General features: G+C 40.1%; 2 protein-coding genes across 2 annotated transcripts in view; one reads left to right on the forward strand and one right to left on the reverse strand.

Moving 5' to 3' along the window:
- Nucleotides 1-8,659, reverse strand: part of LOC121278761 (retinol dehydrogenase 10-like) — a 104,500-nt gene extending 95,841 nt beyond the window's left edge. Inside the window, exon 1 of the mRNA XM_041189172.1 lies at nt 8,093-8,659. Within this exon, the coding sequence (XP_041045106.1) occupies nt 8,093-8,542 (450 nt within the window). The 5' untranslated portion in view covers nt 8,543-8,659. The remainder of the gene's footprint in view (nt 1-8,092) is intronic.
- Nucleotides 8,660-8,866: 207 nt separating this feature from the next.
- rpl7 (ribosomal protein L7) lies at nt 8,867-21,646 on the forward strand. The gene is made up of 7 exons (XM_041189173.1): nt 8,867-8,986; nt 9,519-9,621; nt 11,308-11,474; nt 11,619-11,756; nt 14,042-14,151; nt 19,574-19,784; nt 21,587-21,646. Exons 1-6 carry the CDS (start codon nt 8,934-8,936, stop codon nt 19,780-19,782), a joined length of 780 nt encoding a protein of 259 aa, XP_041045107.1. The 5' UTR covers nt 8,867-8,933; the 3' UTR covers nt 19,783-19,784; nt 21,587-21,646.
- Nucleotides 21,647-22,088: the final 442 nt, after the last annotated feature.

Raw genomic sequence — 22,088 nt, forward strand, 5'->3', positions numbered from 1 at the left:
CTAAACCCACAACTGCTACCACTGAGAAGGACAAGGGCATCATATGCATGGGAACACCACCACCAGGAAGTTTCCCTTCAAGCCACTTGCCATCCTGACTTGGTAACATATCACTGTTCCTGGGTCAAAATCCTGGAAGTTCATAATAGCACTGTGGATGTACCTGCATCACATGGATTACAGCAGTTCAAGACAATAGCTCGCCACCACCTCCTCAAGGGCAAGTAGGGATTGGGTAACAAATGCTCACCTAATCAATGACACCCACAACCCACGAATGAATAAAACATTAACTTGCTCAGAACAAGATTGGAATGCACTGCCAGTATATTAAAAAAAGTTCCTCATGTTGCCTCTGGTTATTTTGCCAATCACCTTAAATTGTCCACTGGTTCTTGATCCTGTCCCCCATCTACTCTGCCCAGACCCCTTCTGATTTTGAGCACCCCCATTAAATCTCAACTTTTTCTCCAAGGAACACAGTCCCAGCTTTGCAAATCTATCATGCATCTCAAGTCCCTCATCCTGAAAGCATCATTGTAAGTCTTTTCCACACCCATTCTAAAGCTTTACATCCTTCTTAAAGTGCAGTGCTCAGAATTGGACATTATAATCTAGTTGAGGTTGAACCAGTGTTATACAAAAGGAAAGCCATAATTTCCTTGTTTTTATACCCAATGCCTCTTAAAGCCCTGGATTAACTGCTTTCTCAATCTGCTCTGCCACCTTTAACCACATGGATACCAATCACCCCCAGGTCCTTCTGCTCCTGCACTCATTTTGAATTGTATCCTTTATTTTATATTAATTTTCCTTGCTATATCTTCCAAAATATATCATTTCACACTTCTCTGCATTAAAAATTTAATCCGTCATGTATCTAACCATTCCACCAGCCTGCATGTCTTTTGAAAATCAATCACTATCCTCAGTTCACAAGGCTTTCTTGTGCCAGCTACAAATTTTGAAATAGTGTACTATACTCCAGTCTAGGCCATTGATACAGAACATAAAAAATGGTCTTTATACTGACTCCTGAAAAATATCACTGCCCTCAGTCCAAAAAAATTATCCATGCTGCTTTTTCTGTTACTCAGCCAATGTTGAATACATTAGGCAGACACTTATTCCATGGGCTTCAACCTTACCTAAAAAAGTTACATTAAAATGTAACTTACCCTTAAACCCATGCTGACTTTCCTTAACTAATCCACATTTGCCCAAGTGACTTTGTTATTCCAGATTACTCCTAAAAAGCTCCCTGACCCACCTGCCAACAGGTTAAATGAATATCTGTAGTTGCTGGGCTTTTCCTTACACTTTGAAAGTTGGGTGTAACATTTGCAATTCTCCAACCATCCGTTTATCCAAGGAGGATTGGAAGATTATGGTTTGTGGGGCACTGGCACTAGTACTGGGGAAAGCAGGGGCTGTACTGTAGGAACTGTCTACACCCAAACTGTCCTCATCCATCAATCAAAAAATGGCATAACTCAGGAAGTAGAGGGCAGTTTAAACTAAACGGGGAAAGGGGGATGGTGGGGGAAGAGAAAGAAAATAAAGCTTGGGTAGATGTGACAAATCAAGGAGTGGATTCAAGGTAGGAGACCATTATAGCAATACGGGACTGACGGACAACCAAACAATACACCAAGTCAAGACTAGATGTTACAAAGATAACAAAAAAAAGGGTAAAACTAAAGGCTCTGTATCGGAATGTACATAATATTCATAAACAAAATGAATTGATAGCACACACTGAAGTAAATAAATATGATCTGATAGCCATTACAGAGATATGGCTGCAGGGTGACAAGGATTGGGTCCTGAATATTAAGGGGTACATGTTATTCAAGAAAAATAGGAAGCTGGGTAAAAGGTGGAGAGATAGCACTGTTGATCAAGGATGGCATTGTTGCAATAGTTAGTTGACCTTGGTTCATGAGATCAGGATGTAGAATTGGTTTGGGTGGAGATGAGGAATAGGAGAAAGAAGTCACTAGTGGGAGTGGTCTACATGCCCCCCCCGCAACAGTACCCACAATGTAGGACAAAGTGTACAAGAAGAAATATTGGGTGCTTGTGCTAAAGGGACAAGAATAAACATGGGTGATTTTAATCTACATAAACTGGAAAAGTCAGATTGGCAGTAGTAGTCTGGATGAGGAGTTCTTAGAATGCTTGAGAGTTTCTTAGAGCAGCATGTTCTGGAACCAATTAGAGGTTATATTAGACTTGGTATTGTGTAATGTGACAAGATTACATCCAGTTTGAAAGGGAGAAGAGTGGGTCTAAGACTAGTTTTAAAAAAAACCTAAACTAAGGGCAACTACATAGGTATGAAAGCTGAGCTAGTGAATTGGGATACTAGGCTGGGGATAGGGAAGCAACGACAGACATTTAAGGGGAAAATTTCAGAATACTCAATTTTTCTTTATAGAAGGAATATACTTAATTCTAAGGGGAGGATCCACCATCCACGGTTAGCTAAATTTAAGGAAGGCATCAGACTTAAGGAAAAAGCATATAACTGCACAAAGATGAGTGGCTATTGTAGAAAGAAAAGTCATAGTGTGGGGGGTAACATATTAGCAAGGATAGAAGATTGACTAAAACAAAAAATACCTGGAAAAACTCAGCAGGTCTGGCAGCATCTGCTGAAAGGAACACAGTTAACGTTTCGAGTCCGAATGACCCTTCAACAGAACTAAGTAAAAATAGAAGAAAGGTGAAATATAAGCTGGTTTAAGAGTGGGTGGGACAGGTAGAGCTGGATAGAGGGCCAGTGATAGATGGAGATAACCAAAAGATGTCACAGACAAAAGGACAAAGGGGGTTGAAGGTGGCGATATTACCTAAGGAATGTCATAATTAAGGGTAGAAAGCAGGACAAGCAAGGTACAGATAGCCCTGGAGGGGTGAAGGAATCAAAGGCGGCTAAAGGGTAGAGATAAAACAATGGAAAGGAAACACATTTAAAAATAATGGAAATAGGTAGGAAAAGAAAAATCTATATAAATTATTGGAAAAAAGAGGGGGGGGGGATCAGAAAGGGGGTGGGGATGGAGGAGAGAGTTTATTATCTAAAATTGTTGAACTCAATATTCAGTTTGGAAGGCTGTAAAGTGCCTAGTCGGAAGATGAGGTGCTGTTCCTCCAGTTTGCGTTGAGCTTCACTGGAACAATGCAGCAAGCCAAGGACAGACATGTGGGCATTAGAGCAGGGTGGAGTGTTGAAATGGCAAGCGACAGGGAGGTCTGGGTAATGCTTGCGGACAGACCGAAGGTGTTCTGCAAAGCGGTTGACTGTGAAGATTGACTGTCTGACAGAAATCAGTAAGCATAAATCAGTCTGTCAGATTGGCAGGATGTGATGAGTGGAGTCCTGCAGGGTTCTGTGCTTGGGCTCAACTTTTTACCATTTATCAATTACTTGGAGGGGAGTGAAGGCATAATAGCCAATTTGCAGATGATGAAGATAGGTAAGAAAGTAGGTTCTGAAGACAACATGGGGGAGGTTGCAGATAGGTTGTGCAAGTGGGCAAAAATCTGGTAGATGGAGTATAACGTAGGAAAATGTGAAGTTGTTCACTTTGGCAGGAAGAATAAAAACAGTATAAATGGAGAACAGCTGCAGAATGGAGATGCAAAGAGATCTAGCTGTTCTTGTGCATGAGTCAAAATTAGAATGCAGGTACAGCAAGTAATTAAGTAGTAATAAGGGATAGCATTCCATTAGCCAAGAGGAATTGAACATAAGGATGAATGCTTCAGCTATACTGGGCATTGGTGAGACCACATCTCCAACAGTGTGCAGAGTTTTGGTCTCATTTAAAAGGAAGGATGTAAACATGTTAGAGGCAGTGCAGAGGAGATTTAGAAACTAATAACTGGACAACTGGGTTGTCTTATGAGGAAAGGTTTAGCTCGTTTCCAATAGAGTTTAGAAGAGTGAGGGATGGCTTGATTGAAGTATACAAGATCCTTGACAAGGTGGACATGAAAAGGATGATACCTCTTGTGGGAGAGTCCAGAAGTAGGCGCACTGTTAAAATTAGGGGTTGCCCTTTTAGAAAGGAAGAGAAATTTGAGGGCTATGCAACTTTGGAACTCTACCTCCAAAGGCATTAGAGGCAGGGTCATTGATTATTTAAGGCAGAGGAAGAGATTCCCTAGGTTAGAGGTAGATGGGAATGGGGAATTCTAGAACAGATCAGCCATGACCTTCTTGAACAGTGGAATAGGCTTGACAGGCTGGCTGATTCTTATTCAATTCATCCCATTGCACTGCTTTTCAAAAAAAAAAGCCCAGCAAATTTCTCCTTTCCAAATGAATACTTCATATGTTCCAAAGAAAATGCTAATTATGCACTAGGAATAGTGAAACTGCAAGGCTCTCCCTATTGAAAAGCAGTTTTGTTGCCATGAAAGGAGGAGAATTAATGTTTATTATTTACAATGTACACAGTTGCACTACAGCCTGGATACGCTACTTACCCATTTAGCAATGGGTAAAGTAGATATCTGTTCACAAAAGTAGGAACTATTATTGCAGAATTCTCTACAAGAAAAAAACACTAAGTTTTTTTTTTAAATTTTTCCATGGATGAAGTATCTTTAAGTTTTGAAAGATCTTCAAATTATCTTGCAACAAGAATTTCTGTGCAGTTCAATTTGAAAGTAGTACATGAATAAAAGCATTGCTCTACAATAATTGTAGAGATTTGTCCAAAATTGCAGGATGCTGTAATTTGCAAATAGATTTAGATTTAATCAAGTTAGTACACTGAAGCTCAAATTACTTTGCAGCTACAAACACCTCTGCAAATTACTACAAATACTAGATCAAACGTATGGGCATGATCTGTTTGCTAGTCAAAGCTGTTTTCTTCTGACCCCTTTAATTCCTCAGTCCACCTGTAGCTGCCTGTTCTTCCATCTCACCCAAAAACATAGGGAGAAGACTAGACCATTTAGCTCTTCAAACCCATTCAGATCAAAGCTTATTTGTACCTCACTTTTGATCCATAAATGCAGTCATATTGATGGTTTAAAAACAAAAAGGGCACCAAGTTGACCTCTGTTTTTGTTAAATCAAAAATATACAAAAAGGATGTTTCAGTAAGAATGAAGCTAAGTTTGAGAAAATAAATTTAAGTTATTGATTTTTAGTCTAAGAAAAACTGCAGCAGTGCCACTCAATGGTCAAAGTATGTAGTTGCATGGATATTTAGATATAAAGTATATACAATTAATTATTCAGAGGTATAAATGTTTTTGGGATGCATCTTTGCCCTGATTATTACAGTACCACCTAATTTAATAGGTGCTGCAAAGGAGCTCTCTCTCCACTCCATGTTGGCAACTCTTTTCCTATGATTCAGTTCTTTGGGTTGTGGGTCATATTGCTAGTGGCAAGAATGCAACATGGGGTTACATGTATGTGCTCTTCAGAATGCAAGGGATGGCAGGCAAGAGGGATAAAGTAGGCTTACACTAATAGTTAAGGAAATTTAGTGTTGTCACACTTTGATCAGTGGGGAATGGCAGAAGAAAACACTATGCATGGTATATACTGTTTATTAGGTCACGCTGTACCTCGAGCGCAATCCACTGGGATTTTCAGACTGATTTTGCTCCATTGTGCTTCACCAGACTTACACTGCAGTTTTGTAGTGTCATAAGGGTCTAATAGTTCACTAAACTACATTTCCATGTTGAATGGGGAAATATACATTGTGCAGGATATAGAGTTTATGGGGGCATGGGGAGGAGAAATAAGGTTAATAGGGTTCAGTGAAGGTGATTTTATGATTAGAAGTGGGGACGTTTGCACAATGTTCTACACCATTTACGACTCATATTAAAGCAGCAAGACCGAGACAGTCAGGCCAAGCTTAGATAACATTCACACCACACAAGACTATCTCCCCATGACATTCAATGACATTACCATTGCTGATTCCTCCACTACCAACATCCTGGAGGGTTACCATTGACCAGAAATGGAACTGGACTAGCCATACAAATACTATGGCAACAAGTGCAAGGATCAGAGGCTTGGAATCCTGCAGCAAATATCTCACCTCCTGACTCCCCAAAGCCTGTCCACCATCTACAGGGCACAAGTAAGGAGCATAATGGAATACTTTCCACTTGGCTGGATGAGTGCAACTCCAACACCACTCAAGCTTGGTACCATCCAGGATAAAGCAGCCCACTTGATTAGCACCCCATCCACAAATAAGCATTCACTCAGTCCACACTGACACACAGTAGCAGCAGTGGGGACCATCTACAAGATGCACTGCAGGAACTCACCAAGGCTCCTTAGAGAGCACCCTTCAAACCCACAAGCTCCCTCCCTAATAGGAGGTACAACACCACATTGACTGCAGCGGGTCAAGACGGCAGCTCACCATCGTCTTCTCAAGGTGATGTAGGGATAGGCAATCAATACTCGCCTAGCCAACGATTCCCACAACCCATGAACGAATAAAAAAACTGCACTCTTTGGAGCAGAGGTCATCAGCGTTTGGTTGCAAGAAAACCCAATCGCGTTCAAGACTAATTAATGAATGAAGTGTCGAGGGGAACAGGCGGTTTTATAATCGACCTTGAAAATTCGTTTTACCCAAAACTTACCTTGAGCCAAATAAAGGCAAGTTTTTGATTTATGCACCCCAAGATGTACGCAAGCAGAAATACTGTACTTGAATACGCGGCACAACTCCGTTCCTTTAGGGGGTCCATAATTGTGTCCGTTGTCAAGAACTGCGAAATGTTTATGGTTTATACAAAAGGAGTCTTCACCACATATTGGAATAAATCTACAATGAGGTACGGGTTACTTTACAAAGTGGTTTTCCTTTTAAAAGTTGCGCTTATTACAAATACAGGTCATAATGAAAATTACCCACGGATCTCGATTAACTGAGGCTCAGGCTGTATCATCTCAGTAAAGGCTCCAGGAGGAAATCGAACAGTTCGGATGGTTCAAGAATTAAGTGGATGTTGGATTCACGTCAAGAAATCCAAATTTCAACCGTGCTGGAGGAAGATTAAGTCCTTCCCACAACCTATACCATCATTTCCAAATTCTAGCCCCATTAAAAATCGCATATGCTTTGTTAAAAAAGTAGAGTAGAATAAAGTTGATAAGTAGCAAGTGTTGGGTTTCCCAGCATTAACTAGCAATAGGCCTGTTGCTTTAAAGAGAGTATTGATTACCGCGTTTATAATAGTGGAAATTGACTTTGTGCAAATATTTCAGTGCTTGGATCGATAAGAAAATTGTGCTAACGTAATATCCGCTGTTATGTATTCATTAACAACTGCGATTTAAATTCAGAATAGTTTTATCCAATTCAACAATCGGGATCTTAAAAATAAACCTATAAAAACCTATAAAACGCCTTCTGCGTTTGAACACCGCTTCGTTTTTTCCCCCTTAGCACGGGAGGCTGTTCAGCAAGGAATAAATTATCCAAAGGTCATTTCTACGGGGCGAACGCTCATGTTAAACTTACAGTACCCATATTAGGGGCAGCAGCTCATGACCGGAAACCACTCACTAGAGGAATCATCGAATCTCCAGGAACCGCTATGAATCACGAAGATCAGTATTAAAATAAAACAAGTGTTCTGGTACAGTAAACACAACATGGGTTAGTTAGTAAAACCTGCGCGCGAGCACAGATGCAGCAGAAATAAGGTCACATTAACCATCAATACTGAAGTAATTAAAATAACAAATTTAAAAAACTTAGCATCGGCACTGCTATTTCGAGCAGGATATTGCTGCTATGTAAAGTTGTATTTTGTAGTTTTTTTTCTTATGCCTTTCAATCAATAGCCATGTACTGTGATGTGTCAACACCGCATCTCAGTAAAACTGAAACTTCTGTCGCGCAATTCAATACACTTAAATCACGAGTATCTTCAAGTACAATGAAAGTCAGATGATGGCAAATACATTTAAATTGTGCCAATTACTCAGCAAACTTTACGGGGAAAATAGTATTATGATGGATAAGGTTACCAACAGCAGTTAAGTAATTAACTATAAACTTTCCCAGCTTTTCAAACTCACCCAAAAGTGAGCGTGGCAGTTGACCATCATGGTCCTCTCGATAAGTTCATCCGGACATTCGAGAAGATGATGCCCGGACACCACACCTGCGTTATTGACCAGCACCGTCACATCTCCGATCTCTCTCCTCACCAAGTCGGCCGTCCGGTAAACGCTGTCCCTTTTACTCACGTCGCAAGTGTAAGTGTACACTCGGGCGCCCAGCTGCCGGACCTTCTCAGCAGTCTCTTCGTTACTTTCCTGGTTGATGTCCCACAGCACTAAGCTGGCTTTCCTCTCGGCAAACTCCAGCGCGAAGAGCCTGCCGAGCCCGCTGCCGGCTCCCGTGATCAGGCACACCTGATCGCACACACTCTTCTCCTTGGGCTTGATCAGCCATCGCGCCGCGGCCAATACGAAAGCCCAAAGCACTTTGAAAGTGACAACGAAAAACTCTGCGACGATATTCATGGCTGGCGTCGGAAGTAAAAGGCCAGCCGTTCCAGCAAGGAGCGGGCAGCGAGTGTAGATGACTAAATGCTGCAGTTCCCCTGATCTCGACCCTACCTTCCACCACTGCCGCCTCCTTCTGACTCTGATCATCTTCAATCCGCGTCACCCTTTAAATAAGGAACCTGCACGGCCCTCCCCGCGGCCAAGGACCTCGCAAACCAGGGCTACTTCTGTGCTGCCAGCCCTGACTGCAACGATCGTGTGATATTTTTCCTCATTTGTTTCATAATAGATGTCAATTCAAAAAAACAGATTAATATTATTAAACACATTGAAAACCCTGTTACTGTATCGGCTCAGGCAGCAATAGGGACAGAGGCCAAAGGCAGGCTTTAAAGGTCCTCCGCGCATGCGTTGCTCCCTTTTCCTCTCCCAGACTGTGGTGATAATGGCGGACGCAAAGTGAGTATCGAGTGAAGCGTATTAATCCGAATCCATCTATAGTTAAATTTCAGTTGTGAACGCTATTTACTTACGGGATATTCTCGTGTGATGAGCCAGCCGTGTATTATGCGCTTTTTAAAGTTTAATGGTTTGGACATGGCGTGATGATGCGCTTGTCCAGTCCCGAACCGTTCTGTGCACTCAGGTTACATTGTGCCCGGTTCAAGCTTTTACTTATTGTTTTATTGTAAAGGCTCTTGATTGATCCGATTAACTAACCAAGATTTTAGATATAGTTTTTTTCTTTTTTTTTTGAAGCATCTATTGTACTAGTGGCTATATTAGCTACAGATAATTGTTTAGCGTCTTCACGGTTAGGTTGTGGCCTACCAGACGTAATAAGAAAACAGCTATTAACTGTTGCTTTATCAGGATGTGTGCAAATTGTTTAACATCTGCATCAAATCAAGGGCGCTGAGATAACAGTATTGAGAGTATTAATTTATGGTAAAATAACCTCACCACCTCCATCTGTTTCCTTTTTAACCAGAGGGAAGAAGGTGCCATCTGTCCCTGAAAGCCTTTTGAAAAAGCGCCAGGCGTTTGCACTCATGAAGGCCAAGCGCATTAAGCGTTTGTTGGTAGAAAAGAAGGTTTGTTGAGACACTTCGACCTATCGGACTATAGCCGCACTTCAATCATACATGTTTAACAAAATTGTGACGTTATAAGTTGAATTGTCTGGTATATCTTACACTAATAATCGTGGAAATATTTATGCCTATGAACTTAACAGTCAAAGACTCTAAGCATTTCTAACCATAAACTTGGTAGTATTTTTTGTGGTCTTTCATAATTTTCATCTTTAATTCACCTGTTTCCCAATGTAGTATATTAGTTAAAAGGGCTGCCTATTCATGATAAATTATATGTGGTACAAAAACTAGGGATCTGGGGATTGCTTCCCTGTAGAGGGTTAATTTTGACAGCAGTTATGCTTCGTAAACAAGGCAATTGGTGAATTGCTCAATTACAGAATAATTTTAGTGCCTCTAAAGTCATCTGTGGCTCACGTTAGTAGCACTATTGCCTCTGATTCAGGAGGTTCTGGGTTCAATTTCTATCTGGATTTCAGCACAGAAATTAAAGCTGAGGGTGCCATCCTTTGGATGAGATGTTAAACCGAGGCTCTGTCTACCACCTCAGGTGGACATCAAAAGTCCCTTGGCACTTCTTTGAAGAACTGGGGAGTTATTCCTAGATTTCTGGCTAATATTGAACCCTCAATCACATCATAAGAACAAATTATTTGGTCTTTATCGCATTGTTTGTGGGAGCTTATGCTCAAATTGGCTGCTGAGCTTCTTACATTAAAAATGGTGACTGCACTTCATGTAGGCTGCATTTGAGATGACTGGTGTCCTGGAAAGGTGCTATATACATGTGTCTTTTTTCTCTTCCTAATCACGAGACTAATGTGACATTGTAAATATTATTTGAATTCTGCTATGTGGTAAGTTCATGGTCTGCAAAGGGTTGATCAGGTTACTTGTCACAAGCAAATTTTAAGATTGACAAAACTTCAGTTGTGTAGTAAATGATTTTGACTGCAATTATGATGAGATGGTGGTGTGATGATAATGTCACCAGGCTAGTAATCCAGAGGCCCAGGTGAATCCTCTGGAGACACCGGTTCAAATCCCACACTGGTAGCTGTTGGAATTTAAATTCTGTTAATAAAATCTGGAATATATAAAGCTTGTTTCAATGATGGTGACCATGATAAGAATCATCGTTGTTGTAAAAGCAAACTAACGCCCTTGAGGAAAGGAAATTGCCGTTCTTACCCAGTCTGGACTACATATGACCCCATGCCCACAGCAGTGTGGTTGACTCTTAACTGCCCTCTGAAATGGCCAAGCAAGCCACTCACAGTACAGCCGATACAGCAATAGGGTTTTCAATGTCTTTAATAATATTAGTCTGGTTCTTTGAATTGACATCTATTATTAAATTGGGGGCAATTGGGGATGGGCAACAAATGCTGGCCTTGCCAGTGATGCCCACATCCCATGAAAAAATAGTTAAGATTTTTGGACACTTTGCATGTCTTAGTTTATATGGCTGGAAAATGATGATAATGTGAAGTAGCACTGTTTGTATATATGGGTGCCTTCAGTACTTTCAGTCTTTTTTTGGAAGGTTACTTCTGGGGGTGGAGGGATGAAGAAAATTTTATATAACGTGATCAATTTGATTATTTTGTACTAATATGGAGTACAATGTACGCCATGTATTTTTAGAACATTTTGATCATAAGTATGCTTTTTTTTAAAAAGATAAGAAGAGTGACGAGAAAACTAATCTACAAGAGGGCTGAGTGTTACCACAAGGAATACAAGCAAATGTACAGACGCGAGATCCGCCTTGCCAGAATGGCACGCAAAGCTAATAATTACTATGTCCCTGCTGAACCCAGGCTAGCTTTTGTGATCCGTATTAGGGGGTAAGTGTTAATGCATACTTATTTGTCAATTTAAAAATAGGTTTATCTAATTTTTCAAGCCATTACAAATTGATAGCAAATAAACAACTACTTTTAAAATAAAATGTCCCTTTATCTTGCTAATTTCTGTCCTTGGCTTCACAGCATCAATGGTGTAAGCCCTAAAGTCCGTAAAGTGCTTCAGCTCCTACGACTGCGTCAGATCTTCAATGGAGTGTTTGTGAAACTGAATAAAGCTTCGATCAACATGCTCCGTATTGCAGAGCCATACATTGCATGGGGGTATGTGATTAGAAAACAAGCAATTATCAAAAGTGAAACTATTCTTTTGGTAAAAAGGTGAAATATAACATGCTGTCAGTGTGAAACCATGTATGATATTTTCTGAATGGATGCAGTTAGTGATTTATTATACCAAACCTCAAGCAGACCTATGCGGCGATTGCAGCCTGCAAATGACAATACTTATCTCCTTTTTTTTCCCCGAAGTTTCTGTTTTTGATCACTCCATCGGAAAAATTTCTAGTCTTCTATGATGACCAAAATTTACATTCTTTATATTTAAAATGAAATGCTTTCCTGATGGCATTAACAACATACATGTTCCATGTTATTAGGCAATCCTAGTACTTTGGCAATCTGGCTATCACTAAGCCATGGTGAAATTCAGATGTTAATGGCTTCTAATATCAAACAGAGCCTGATTATTTTACCACCCAACATTTCACAAGTTCCCTTCCAGTGGAGGTTACTGGATAGCACTCGAGAAATAGGGACCCTTGCTGTTTTATTTCCTCTCACCATACCAATGTGCTAAGGCCGTTGGTTTGTGCCATAGGTGTCAGTCTTAGCTCAGCAGTAGCACTCTTGGCTCTGAAGCAGAAGGTTGTGTGTGTGCTCAAGTCCCATTGTGACTCAAACACGTTTTATTCTACACTGAGACTGCTGTATTGTTGGGTGGTCTTTGATCTTTTGATTGAGACATTCTACCTCTAATGTAGATTTCAAAAATACCGTGGCACTATTTGGCAAACAAGGGAAATATTCCCTGTTGTCTTATGCATTATTTTTCAGCCAAAGTTGATACCTACCTGGTCTTTGATCTCACTGCTGTTTATATGACCGTCCTCTATGCAAATTAACTACCTTGTTTTCCCTTAATTACAATACTCACGAAACATCAGAAGTACCTAATTAACTGTGAAGCGGTTCTGGATGGCCTGAGGTTGTAAAAAGGATAGTAAAATATGTGCTCTTACTGCCTTTTTTCTTGTTCTTGTTTTTACTTTCTCTCCTTCCCTGGCTAAAATCTGTGGCATACTGAATCACTGGGGGACATCTGGTTGCTTTTTTATTTAAGTTCTGCTCAGTATGATTCACTTAGTGATATCAAGTCAGATATAGAAACACAAATAGCACTGAATTGCTGGGCTTGGGTCACATTGTTGGCTTGTCAGTTACACGTTGGAGAATACTGTATTAATATGTACTCAGGAATAGGAATCAAGGGGAAAACATTTTGCTGGTTGGAGTCATACCTAGTAAAGGAAGATGGTTGTAATTGTTGGAGGTCAATCATCTCAGTTCTAGGACATCACTGCAGGAATTCTTCAGGGTAGTGTTCTAAGCCCAACCATCTTCTGCTGTTTCATCAATGACTTCCTTCCGTCATAAAGTTAGAAGTGGAGATGTTGGCTGATGATTGCACAATGTTCAGCACTGTTCTCAACTCCTCAGACATTGAAGCAGTCCGTGTCCAAATGCAGCAACACCTGGACAATATCCAGGCTTGGGCTGACAAGTGGCAAGTAAAATTCATGCCACACAAGTGCCAGACAATGACCATCTCCAACAAGGGAGAATCTAACCATCGCTTCTTGATATTCAGTGGCATTACCATCACTGAATCCCCCACTGTCAACATCCTGTGGGTTACCATTGACCAGAAACTGAACTGGACTAGCCATATAAATTTTGTGACTACAGATCAGAGGCTCAGAATCCCGTGGTGAATAATTCGCCTCCTGACTCCTCAAAGCCTTTCCACACCAGGCACAAGTCATATGGAGTGTGATGGGATACTCTCCACTTGCCTGGATGAATGGAGCTCCAATAATATTGTTGTCCCTTCAGTGTCACTGGGTTAAAATCCTGGAGCTCACTCCCAAACAGCACTGTGGGTATACCTACACCACATGGACTGCAGCGGTTCATGAAGTCAGCTCACCACCTCTTTTGAAGAGAACTTAGGGATGGACAATAAATGTTGGCCATGCCAGCGACACCCACATCCCTTGAGTGAATATAAAAAGACTTCTTGTGAAGAGAATATTGCAGCCTCGCTGCTTAAACATTGCTTTCAAAATAATCAAGGGGTGTTGGTTGATTTGTCATAGCAAGGGACTAAATATGTCACTTAATTAGATACAGAACTACATTTATATTGGTTGAAACTATTTGTCCTTTCGAGATTTATTAACATGTGCACTGGGAGTTTAACCAGGAGATGGTATGTCATGGGATGGTGACATTTTTAACCAAAATTATTCCTTGTATTAATTTCCTAGATATCCAAATCTAAAGTCTGTGCGTGAATTGATCTACAAACGTGGCTTTGGCAAGATCAAACATCAGCGCATTGCTCTCACTGACAATGCATTGATTGAAAAGCAGCTCGGTAAGGTTACTTTCATTTAGTTGGTACTGGAATAGCTTGATAAATGTGTATTTTGGAATTTTACATTGTGCAATTGTTTTTTTTTTCATTATAGCCCTTCACCTTCTCTGATATTCTTACTACTACACTAACTTATGATTTCCCCAACCAAGTAGGTAGTTAGAGGATTTTTATACACAAGCCTTCAAAAGTGCTATTGGAAGTTTAGATTGGTTCCACTTGGCTATTTCTTGCTCCTTTTTATGCCAATGATGTGTTTCAAAGGGACAGAAATGAGTCAGTTTACAATACTACTCTGCAAGCTAGTATCCCTAATGTGTTTCTTATCCGGACTACTATGTGGACTGTTGGACTCTTGAGATATTCTTTTCTGACTATTGAGTGAAGGTTTGCATAGAATTTAAAGCACCAAAGCAAGCCATTTGCCAGCAGGTCTTTCAGCCTTGGCTCAGTTGATAGCATCTCTTCTCTGAGTGAGAAGATTGTGGGTTCAAGTCTCACTCCAGGAGTGTGCTGACACTGCAGTGCAGTACTGAGGGACTGTTGGAGATGCCTTTTTCAGATGAGATCTTAAACTAAGGTCCTGTCTATTCTCTAAGGTGGATGTTAAAGATCCCATTGCATTATTTCAAGAAGAGCATGGGAATTATCTTGGTGTTTTGGTCACTCAATCCTCCAATCAACATTACAGAAACAGATTATCTGATCATTATCACATTGCTGTTTGCCGTGTGCAAATTTGCTGCCACATTTACTATGTTACAACAGTGACTACACTTCAGAGTACTTTAGGATGCCCGATAGCCCTGAAAGATACTAAATAAAGGCAAGTTTTCCTTTATGCTTCCATGTGAACTTCCTCTTGATCTTCATTAATCCCACCAGCATGTACTTTTATTCCTTGGAGAAAAGCAAAATACAGCGGATGCTGGAATTCTAAAATAAAAACAAAATGTTGGAAAAACTCAGCAGGCCTGACATCATCTGTGGAGAGAGAAACAGAGTTAACATTTTGAGTCAGTATGACCCTGAAGAAGGGTTATTATTATCTGTTGGCATTGCTGTTGCATATTTTATTCATCAGTCTCCTAACGTCAATTGATTTAAATATTCTGGGAATTGGGTAATCTTATGCAAACATGAATTGGGAGCCAGAGTAGGCCATTCAGCCCCTCGAGCCCAAAATGGTCCTTTTATTCTTTATGAATGAATACCAGTAAGCAATATTTGATGTAAAGTTGACCTCATGAAACCTTATAATATGTGAGTAGGCCAGACCTTTACCTTTGACATGATTGTGGTAGCCAAATGGTTCGCTATATTTCCACATTAAAGTCATCAGAACATCATAATTACTTTTATATAGTGCTTTAACATAATAAATATAATGTTCTTAGGTGCTTCACAGCCTTGCAAAGCAAAATTAGACATTGAGCCACATAAGGTGATATCATGGCTGATGGCCAAAAGCTTGATTGAAGAGTTAGGTTCTAAGAAGCCTCTTAAAGGAGGAAATAAAGGTGCAGAGTCAGAGGTCTAGGAAAGGAATTAGAGCTAGGCAGTTGAATGCATGGCCACTAGTGGTGAAGCAACTAAAATTAGGGATTTTCAAGAGGCCAGAATCAGACGTGCTCCTATATCTCTTGAGAATTATGGGTGTGCTGGAGGAGATTAGAGGCGGGGAGGGGTGAGGCCATGGAAGAGATGTAAAACAAGAATGAGAATTTAAAAATCTATCTTGATCAAGGAGCCATTATAGGACAGCATGCACAGAGGTGATGGATGACCCGGACTTGGAGTAAAGGCTCAGACAGCAAGTGAGAGACTAGCCAGGAGTATGTTGGAATAGTTGAGCCTAGACGTCCAGGAGCAATTTTACTTCCTTTTACAAGTTTCCCTTAGTGTATCTTCTAAAGGAGTATATTAATGAGCTCAATGTAATTGACTGTAAAACCACCTGGTAACATGCTGCATACTTAGTTGTGGGAAAAAGATTATTACTGATTCTTCACATGTATTGCTGACTAAAACTAGTGACCCTGGGAATCAAAGTTATGAACATGCTAAATAAACTAATTTATGGCTGCATTTGCTGCCAGTGCTGCGCATATGCGGCCACCATTTTTATAGGGGGCATTGTGGAGCAGGGTGTATGTGAGGTCATCACTGGCCCTGGATTTGCAAATATTGCAGTGCTGGCAGCATCAAGTTAACACTTTTAAGAATCCCCTCCATCCACACCACTCCCCAAACCTCACAGAGCTGTAGCGAGCAAGTGGCAAATGGGACCCACTCTATTCACCCCCCAACCCCCAATTAAAATGACACATCACGTTGGTGTCTTGTTAGAAATTTATTAAAAGATGAAATATCAAAGGAAATGATGGTGGCGGAGAGAGAGTGAGAAAGCAGGAGAGACAGGGCAGGGAAATGGCCTCGCCCTGAGTGCCCACGCACCGAGGGGCTCAGGAAGTGTGGAATTGTTTGAAATTTCAGACCTGTCGTTTAATTAGTTCAGAGAGATGTGCACCTGGCTGCACTTTTTTTTGTGGTACAAATTATTTTGGGGATACGTGGGCAGTCAATTAAGATACATTATTAAATGTTTGAAGACTGTTGAATAGAAACTGTCATTGTTTATGAGGGTGGATTTGTGTCTCCTGCAAATGATGCCATTGGATTCTGTGCATGTGCTGATAAGTGCACTTATGCAGATAGGTATTGATGGCCATCTTGCATTGGCAGGAGATGGTGTTAATTTATTGATTATCTTGCCTGAGTTGTCAGGTAGTAAATGAACAGCCCAAGGCAGCAGCAAAGGGACAAAAATCATTGTGGAATGGGATCAGTGAGAATTCATTAATGGTCTTAGAAGTTAAGTAAAGAAGCAGGGCAGCCCACTACAATCGTCGTGTTGACTGGTGATTGTGTGGGAGAAAGGTTCATTTTCTAACTAGTTTAAGGTAGCAACCTGAAGTCAATTACCATGCCCATGGCTCTTTTATTAGAGGAGGCTGTGGAGAGTGAACCTCCCAGCAGGTTGTCTGCTTCATGTGCTGGTTTGATTTTTGTCTCTGGGAGCGACTCACTCTGGCAGAAGATTGTCATCCTCAATCAACAGGTTGTCAGTTCCTAGGGTAATGGTACAAACAAGTCTTGCCTCAAAGCACCAACTATCTCTGTTACAACACATGCATATTGTAGATAAAAAAAAAAGAAAAACAGCTCTGTCAACATCTGTTAAAGACAGGCTAACATTTCAGTTGAACATCCATTTCCAGGCATTGAAGTTGATCTCTACACCCCCATTCAATCTCCTCCCACAGTCCATGTACACTCTCCCCTATCACAGTCTCTACACCCCATTCAATCCTTCCCACAGAAAAAATATTACTTTGTGCAGTTCTTGGACACCAAGTCCACCTTTATTTAAGATTTTCAGTAAGACCGTGGCTGATCTGATGGTGGCTTTAACTCCACTTTCCTGCTTTCCGCCCACGACGCTTGACTCCCTTGTAGATCAAAAATCTGAAAATATTCATTGACCCAGCCTCCACTGCTCTGTTGAAGAGAATTCCAAAGACACATGACACTAAGAGAAGAAATTCTTCCTCATCTTCACTTTGAGAGGTACAACCCTTATTTTTAAACTGTGCCTCCTAGTTCTAGCTGTGCCTCCTAGTTCTAGATCCCCTCACATGGAGAAGTGTCCTTTCAGCATCTACCCTGTAAAGCCCCTTCAGCACCTTGTATGTTTCAAAAAGATCACCCCCCCATTCTTAACTCCAATGAATATAGGCCCAACCTGCTCAACTTTCCCTCATAAGACAATTCCACCATTCCAGGAATCAGCCTAGTGAACTTCCTCTGAACTGCATCCAATAAAATGATTTCCTTCCTTAAGGAAGGAGACTGCAACTGTACACAGTACTCTAGATGTGGTCTTACCAATGTGCTGTAACTCTTTCGAGTACAAACCCGTTTCCATCTGTTTCAGATGAGGTTATATTGTTTCATAGTTTGCCATTGTGAGATTTGAACTCTTGATCTTGGGATTACAAACCCAGTACCATAACCACTTGGCTATTGCTTACTTTTGTAATAGGGATGTAATAGGTTTTCAGGAAGTGAAAAAGAACACAAAGGGACGCCTGTGGAAGACAGGAGAGATTACAGGGAAAAAAAAGTTGGTGGTGCAAGGCCAAAGTGGGTGGTAATGGGATGAGTAAAGAAACAAAAAAAGTTTGTAGGAGGTGTGAATGATAGAATGATGAACAGATACAGTGCAAAAGCAAAAACGCAAAAGAGAAACAAACCTGCAAAGCAAAGGGCAACAATTATTGCAGGGATTACAGTTTGAAATTGTTCTCCAGAAGACTGTAGAGTGCCTAATTGAAAGATGAGGAACCTGTTTTTGTTCCTCAAGGTTATCTTGAGTTTTATTGGAATACTGCAGGAGGTCAACGTGAGAGAAACGTGGAGAATTAAAATTATAGGTGACCTGGAAGCTTGGGGTCATGCTTGCAGAGTGAATGGAGGTGTTCCATAAAGCAATCGCCCAATCTACATTTTTTTTGTTCCACTTCTTTTGGGCAGGTGGGAGGCAGAGATGGATTATTATAATGGATTTATTTGATCCTAAAGTGGAGCATAATGTAAACAATCACAATTTTAATAAACCATGTGTATTTATTACATTTTAAGCAAAGAAGTGTTCTTAATTTTTTCTTTCCACTATTTATCTAAAATAAACAAGAACTGAGGGTTACCATAAGAAGAACAAACAAATGTACAGATATGCGAACTTAATTTTGAGCAAACAAGATGATGGGTTTCTCCTCTTCCAGATTGGAAATTATATCCTGGTTTTAAACTCTCGCTCACTCGCTTTTCCAGAATTGCTTTATCCCATCCAGGGTTGCAGGGAGTCAGAGCCTATCCCGACAGGCAGTGGGCACTAGGCGGGGTATGCCCAGATGAGACGCCAGTCCATCACATGGCACACACTCATGCACACACACTGAGGGGAAATTTAACTGTAGCCAAACCACCTAACCAGCACGTCTTTGGACGGTGGGAGGAAACTGGACACTGGGAGAACATGCAAACTCCACACAGACAGACAGACACCCGAGGTCAGAATCGAACACAGATCCCTGGAGCTGTGAAGCAGCAGTGCTGACCACCCACTAGTTTTAAACTGATCTCCTCTGTTATAAGGTTTGCAATCCATTTTCCCCATTCTTGTGGCCAAGAGGCTAGTCAGCCTGCTTCTGCATTTTGCATGACCTGAACCAGTATAGAAGGCAGACAGGAGGGTCCCTCTAGTACAATTTCCTCTTTTAATGATGCACTTATGAAACATTTCTAGATAACATATGAAAGCAAATTATTGTGAATGATCCATTTATTTATATTTCAGGAAAATATGGCATAATTTGTATTGAAGATCTGATCCATGAGATCTACACTGTCGGCAAGAACTTCAAAATGGCCAACAATTACTTGTGGCCCTTCAAGCTATCCTCGCCACGTGGTGGCATGAACAAAAAGACAACGCACTTTGTTGAGGGTGGTGATGCTGGTAACAGAGAAGACCAAATCAACAGAATGATCAGAACTATGAACTAAAGGTAAGCTGCTCATTTATGCTTTTTTTGAGAGGGTCTTTGTGACTGGGAGTAGAGTTGCAATTCATATTGAAACATCTCTTGCACTTAATGAATTTAATCATGGACATAATAATGCTCACATTATTTTGATCACATAACTTGATGTGAATAAGTAAGTAACTATGAGTGCTGGGGAAGCTTTCTGGAATGTCGTATACATTTTTTGAAAGAGTGATTTATTTTTGGTAGCAAATTAAGTGTGTGAATAAAGCAACATGAAATTTCTTATCTTTGTTGCAATTCTCTTTCACGTTGACATCTAATTGCAAATAAAAGATTTTATAAAATGTAACCAACTAAATATTTGTGTTCTATAAATGTAATTTATTGAAAAGATAAACACCAGGAATTGTGGTATTGCACATGTGCAGATTTTAGATTGTAAATTGAAAGCCTAATCAGTATTTTCTGGAGATTTCTGAACAGCACCTCTGAGCACCTATTCCTGTGTCCTAAAAAGTTTGATCATAATGTTCAGGGGCTGAATGAAATGTGTTGAAAGCTGAACAAATGTACTATTGAGTTTAAGTTTTAAATATTCACAAAACAAATGCTGATTTTGTGATTAAATAAATGGATTGTGAAAGCAAAACTTGCTGGGGCAGGTGGGGTCTGAGTAGCATATTAGATTAGTATATTGTATCCAAAGCTCTGGGAATAGCTGTGAGGTTGCTGGGGCAGGGTATGGGAAAGGATTATTCTGCATCTGGCTGCAATTATAACTAACTTGGTTGAGTCTGGCGCTAGTTTATAACGTGTTCTTTTCAGTTAGTTTGGGGACTGGGGAGAAATTCTTATACAAGTGGCCACATAATATTTTCTTAGGTGGGTGGTTATTGATGAGTCTAAAGGGGAATTGAGAGCCCCACCTAATTGAAAGCTACCTTCACAACTGTTCCTCCACCAACAATTTTCAATCCTTGCTTGGCCAGAGATGCTGGTAATGTAAAGCATATTCTGCAATTTTCAAAGCCACACAGTAATGTGTGTTCTGATCCAATTGCATGACAAGAGGCCATCTGGTACAAAAATGTATAAGTAACTTGGTTGGCAGCAAAATGTTTTGCGCAGCTGAGGCGTATGGGCTAGTGATTAAAATAATATACTAACATTGTTTTTTTATAGCTAAACTGAACTGAAGTAACTTTGATTTGGTTGATCAGGAATTTGTGTCCAATTTTATTATTGCTCTGCAGTTTTTTGTCTGGCTGGAGTTCATCATTTTAAATATAACATCAATGTCCACACCACTCAAGCTATTAACATTCTGAAGTTTTTTTAACACAAGGATTTCATAATACACAAGAAAACTTAAGCATATATGACAACAAAGAAACACAAGTATTGCATATTAAGGAGTAACACGTTTACAGTTGTAGTAGAGGAGACATTGCAATGTGTTCATACAATTTAGAATGAAGCATGAAACAAACATTTGTTTTATAGGATAGGGGTGGGGAAAATGAGATTTAATGGCACCCCAAAGGGCAAAGGCAGCTTGTTCTAGTTATCCCTGTCATTGTAAAAGGAAGTTGGGAGTCTTTGGAGGAAGAGAAGGGAATAAAGAAAAAGCATGGGTGTGTAATTTTTGAACAAATTATTCATGTCACTAATGTTGACTGCTAACTGTTTCTGACAAAAGGGATTTCTAGATCTTTGCCAGATGCAGTGTAGTCCACTTTCTGCCCAAAGCCCAGGAAATACTGTCACTAAGTTTGAAAAATTTTTTTCTACTGCTTAAAAAGTTTTTTTTTCTCTTCTAGGTAAACCACAGATGTGAAATTTCCACCATGTTCTGTTAAATAAAGGAATTATTTACACAATTTTTTGTCCAGGACTCTTGTTTGCAAGTACAGTAGAATTTTAAATATTTAATTTTAAATTGAGAGGCATGCCATCCAACTACCAAACTCATGTTTTCATGTTGAAAGTATGGGGAATGAAAGTGGAAAGCCTATGATTTTGGAATTGACACAGGAAAATTTTGCAAGAATACACTTGTAAATTCATGAGGGAAAAATAAGATTTAACCCCCATTTCTAAATTTAAATCAATACTTCACTGGTACTCCTTAATTATACAACTCAATAATTTTATGTTAATATCTTGAAATGAACATATTTTCTGCTTTTCAGCCTGTTTATTAATTTGAAGTCAATTCAACAATTTTATATTAATATCTTAAAATGCAGAATGCATTTTCAGCCAATTTATTGGTTTGTAATAGTTAGAAGGCTAATTTGCATTTGATGTGAGTGGAGACTT

This window comes from Carcharodon carcharias, chromosome 6, assembly GCF_017639515.1.
Source record: "Carcharodon carcharias isolate sCarCar2 chromosome 6, sCarCar2.pri, whole genome shotgun sequence".
Lineage (NCBI taxonomy): Eukaryota > Metazoa > Chordata > Chondrichthyes > Lamniformes > Lamnidae > Carcharodon > Carcharodon carcharias.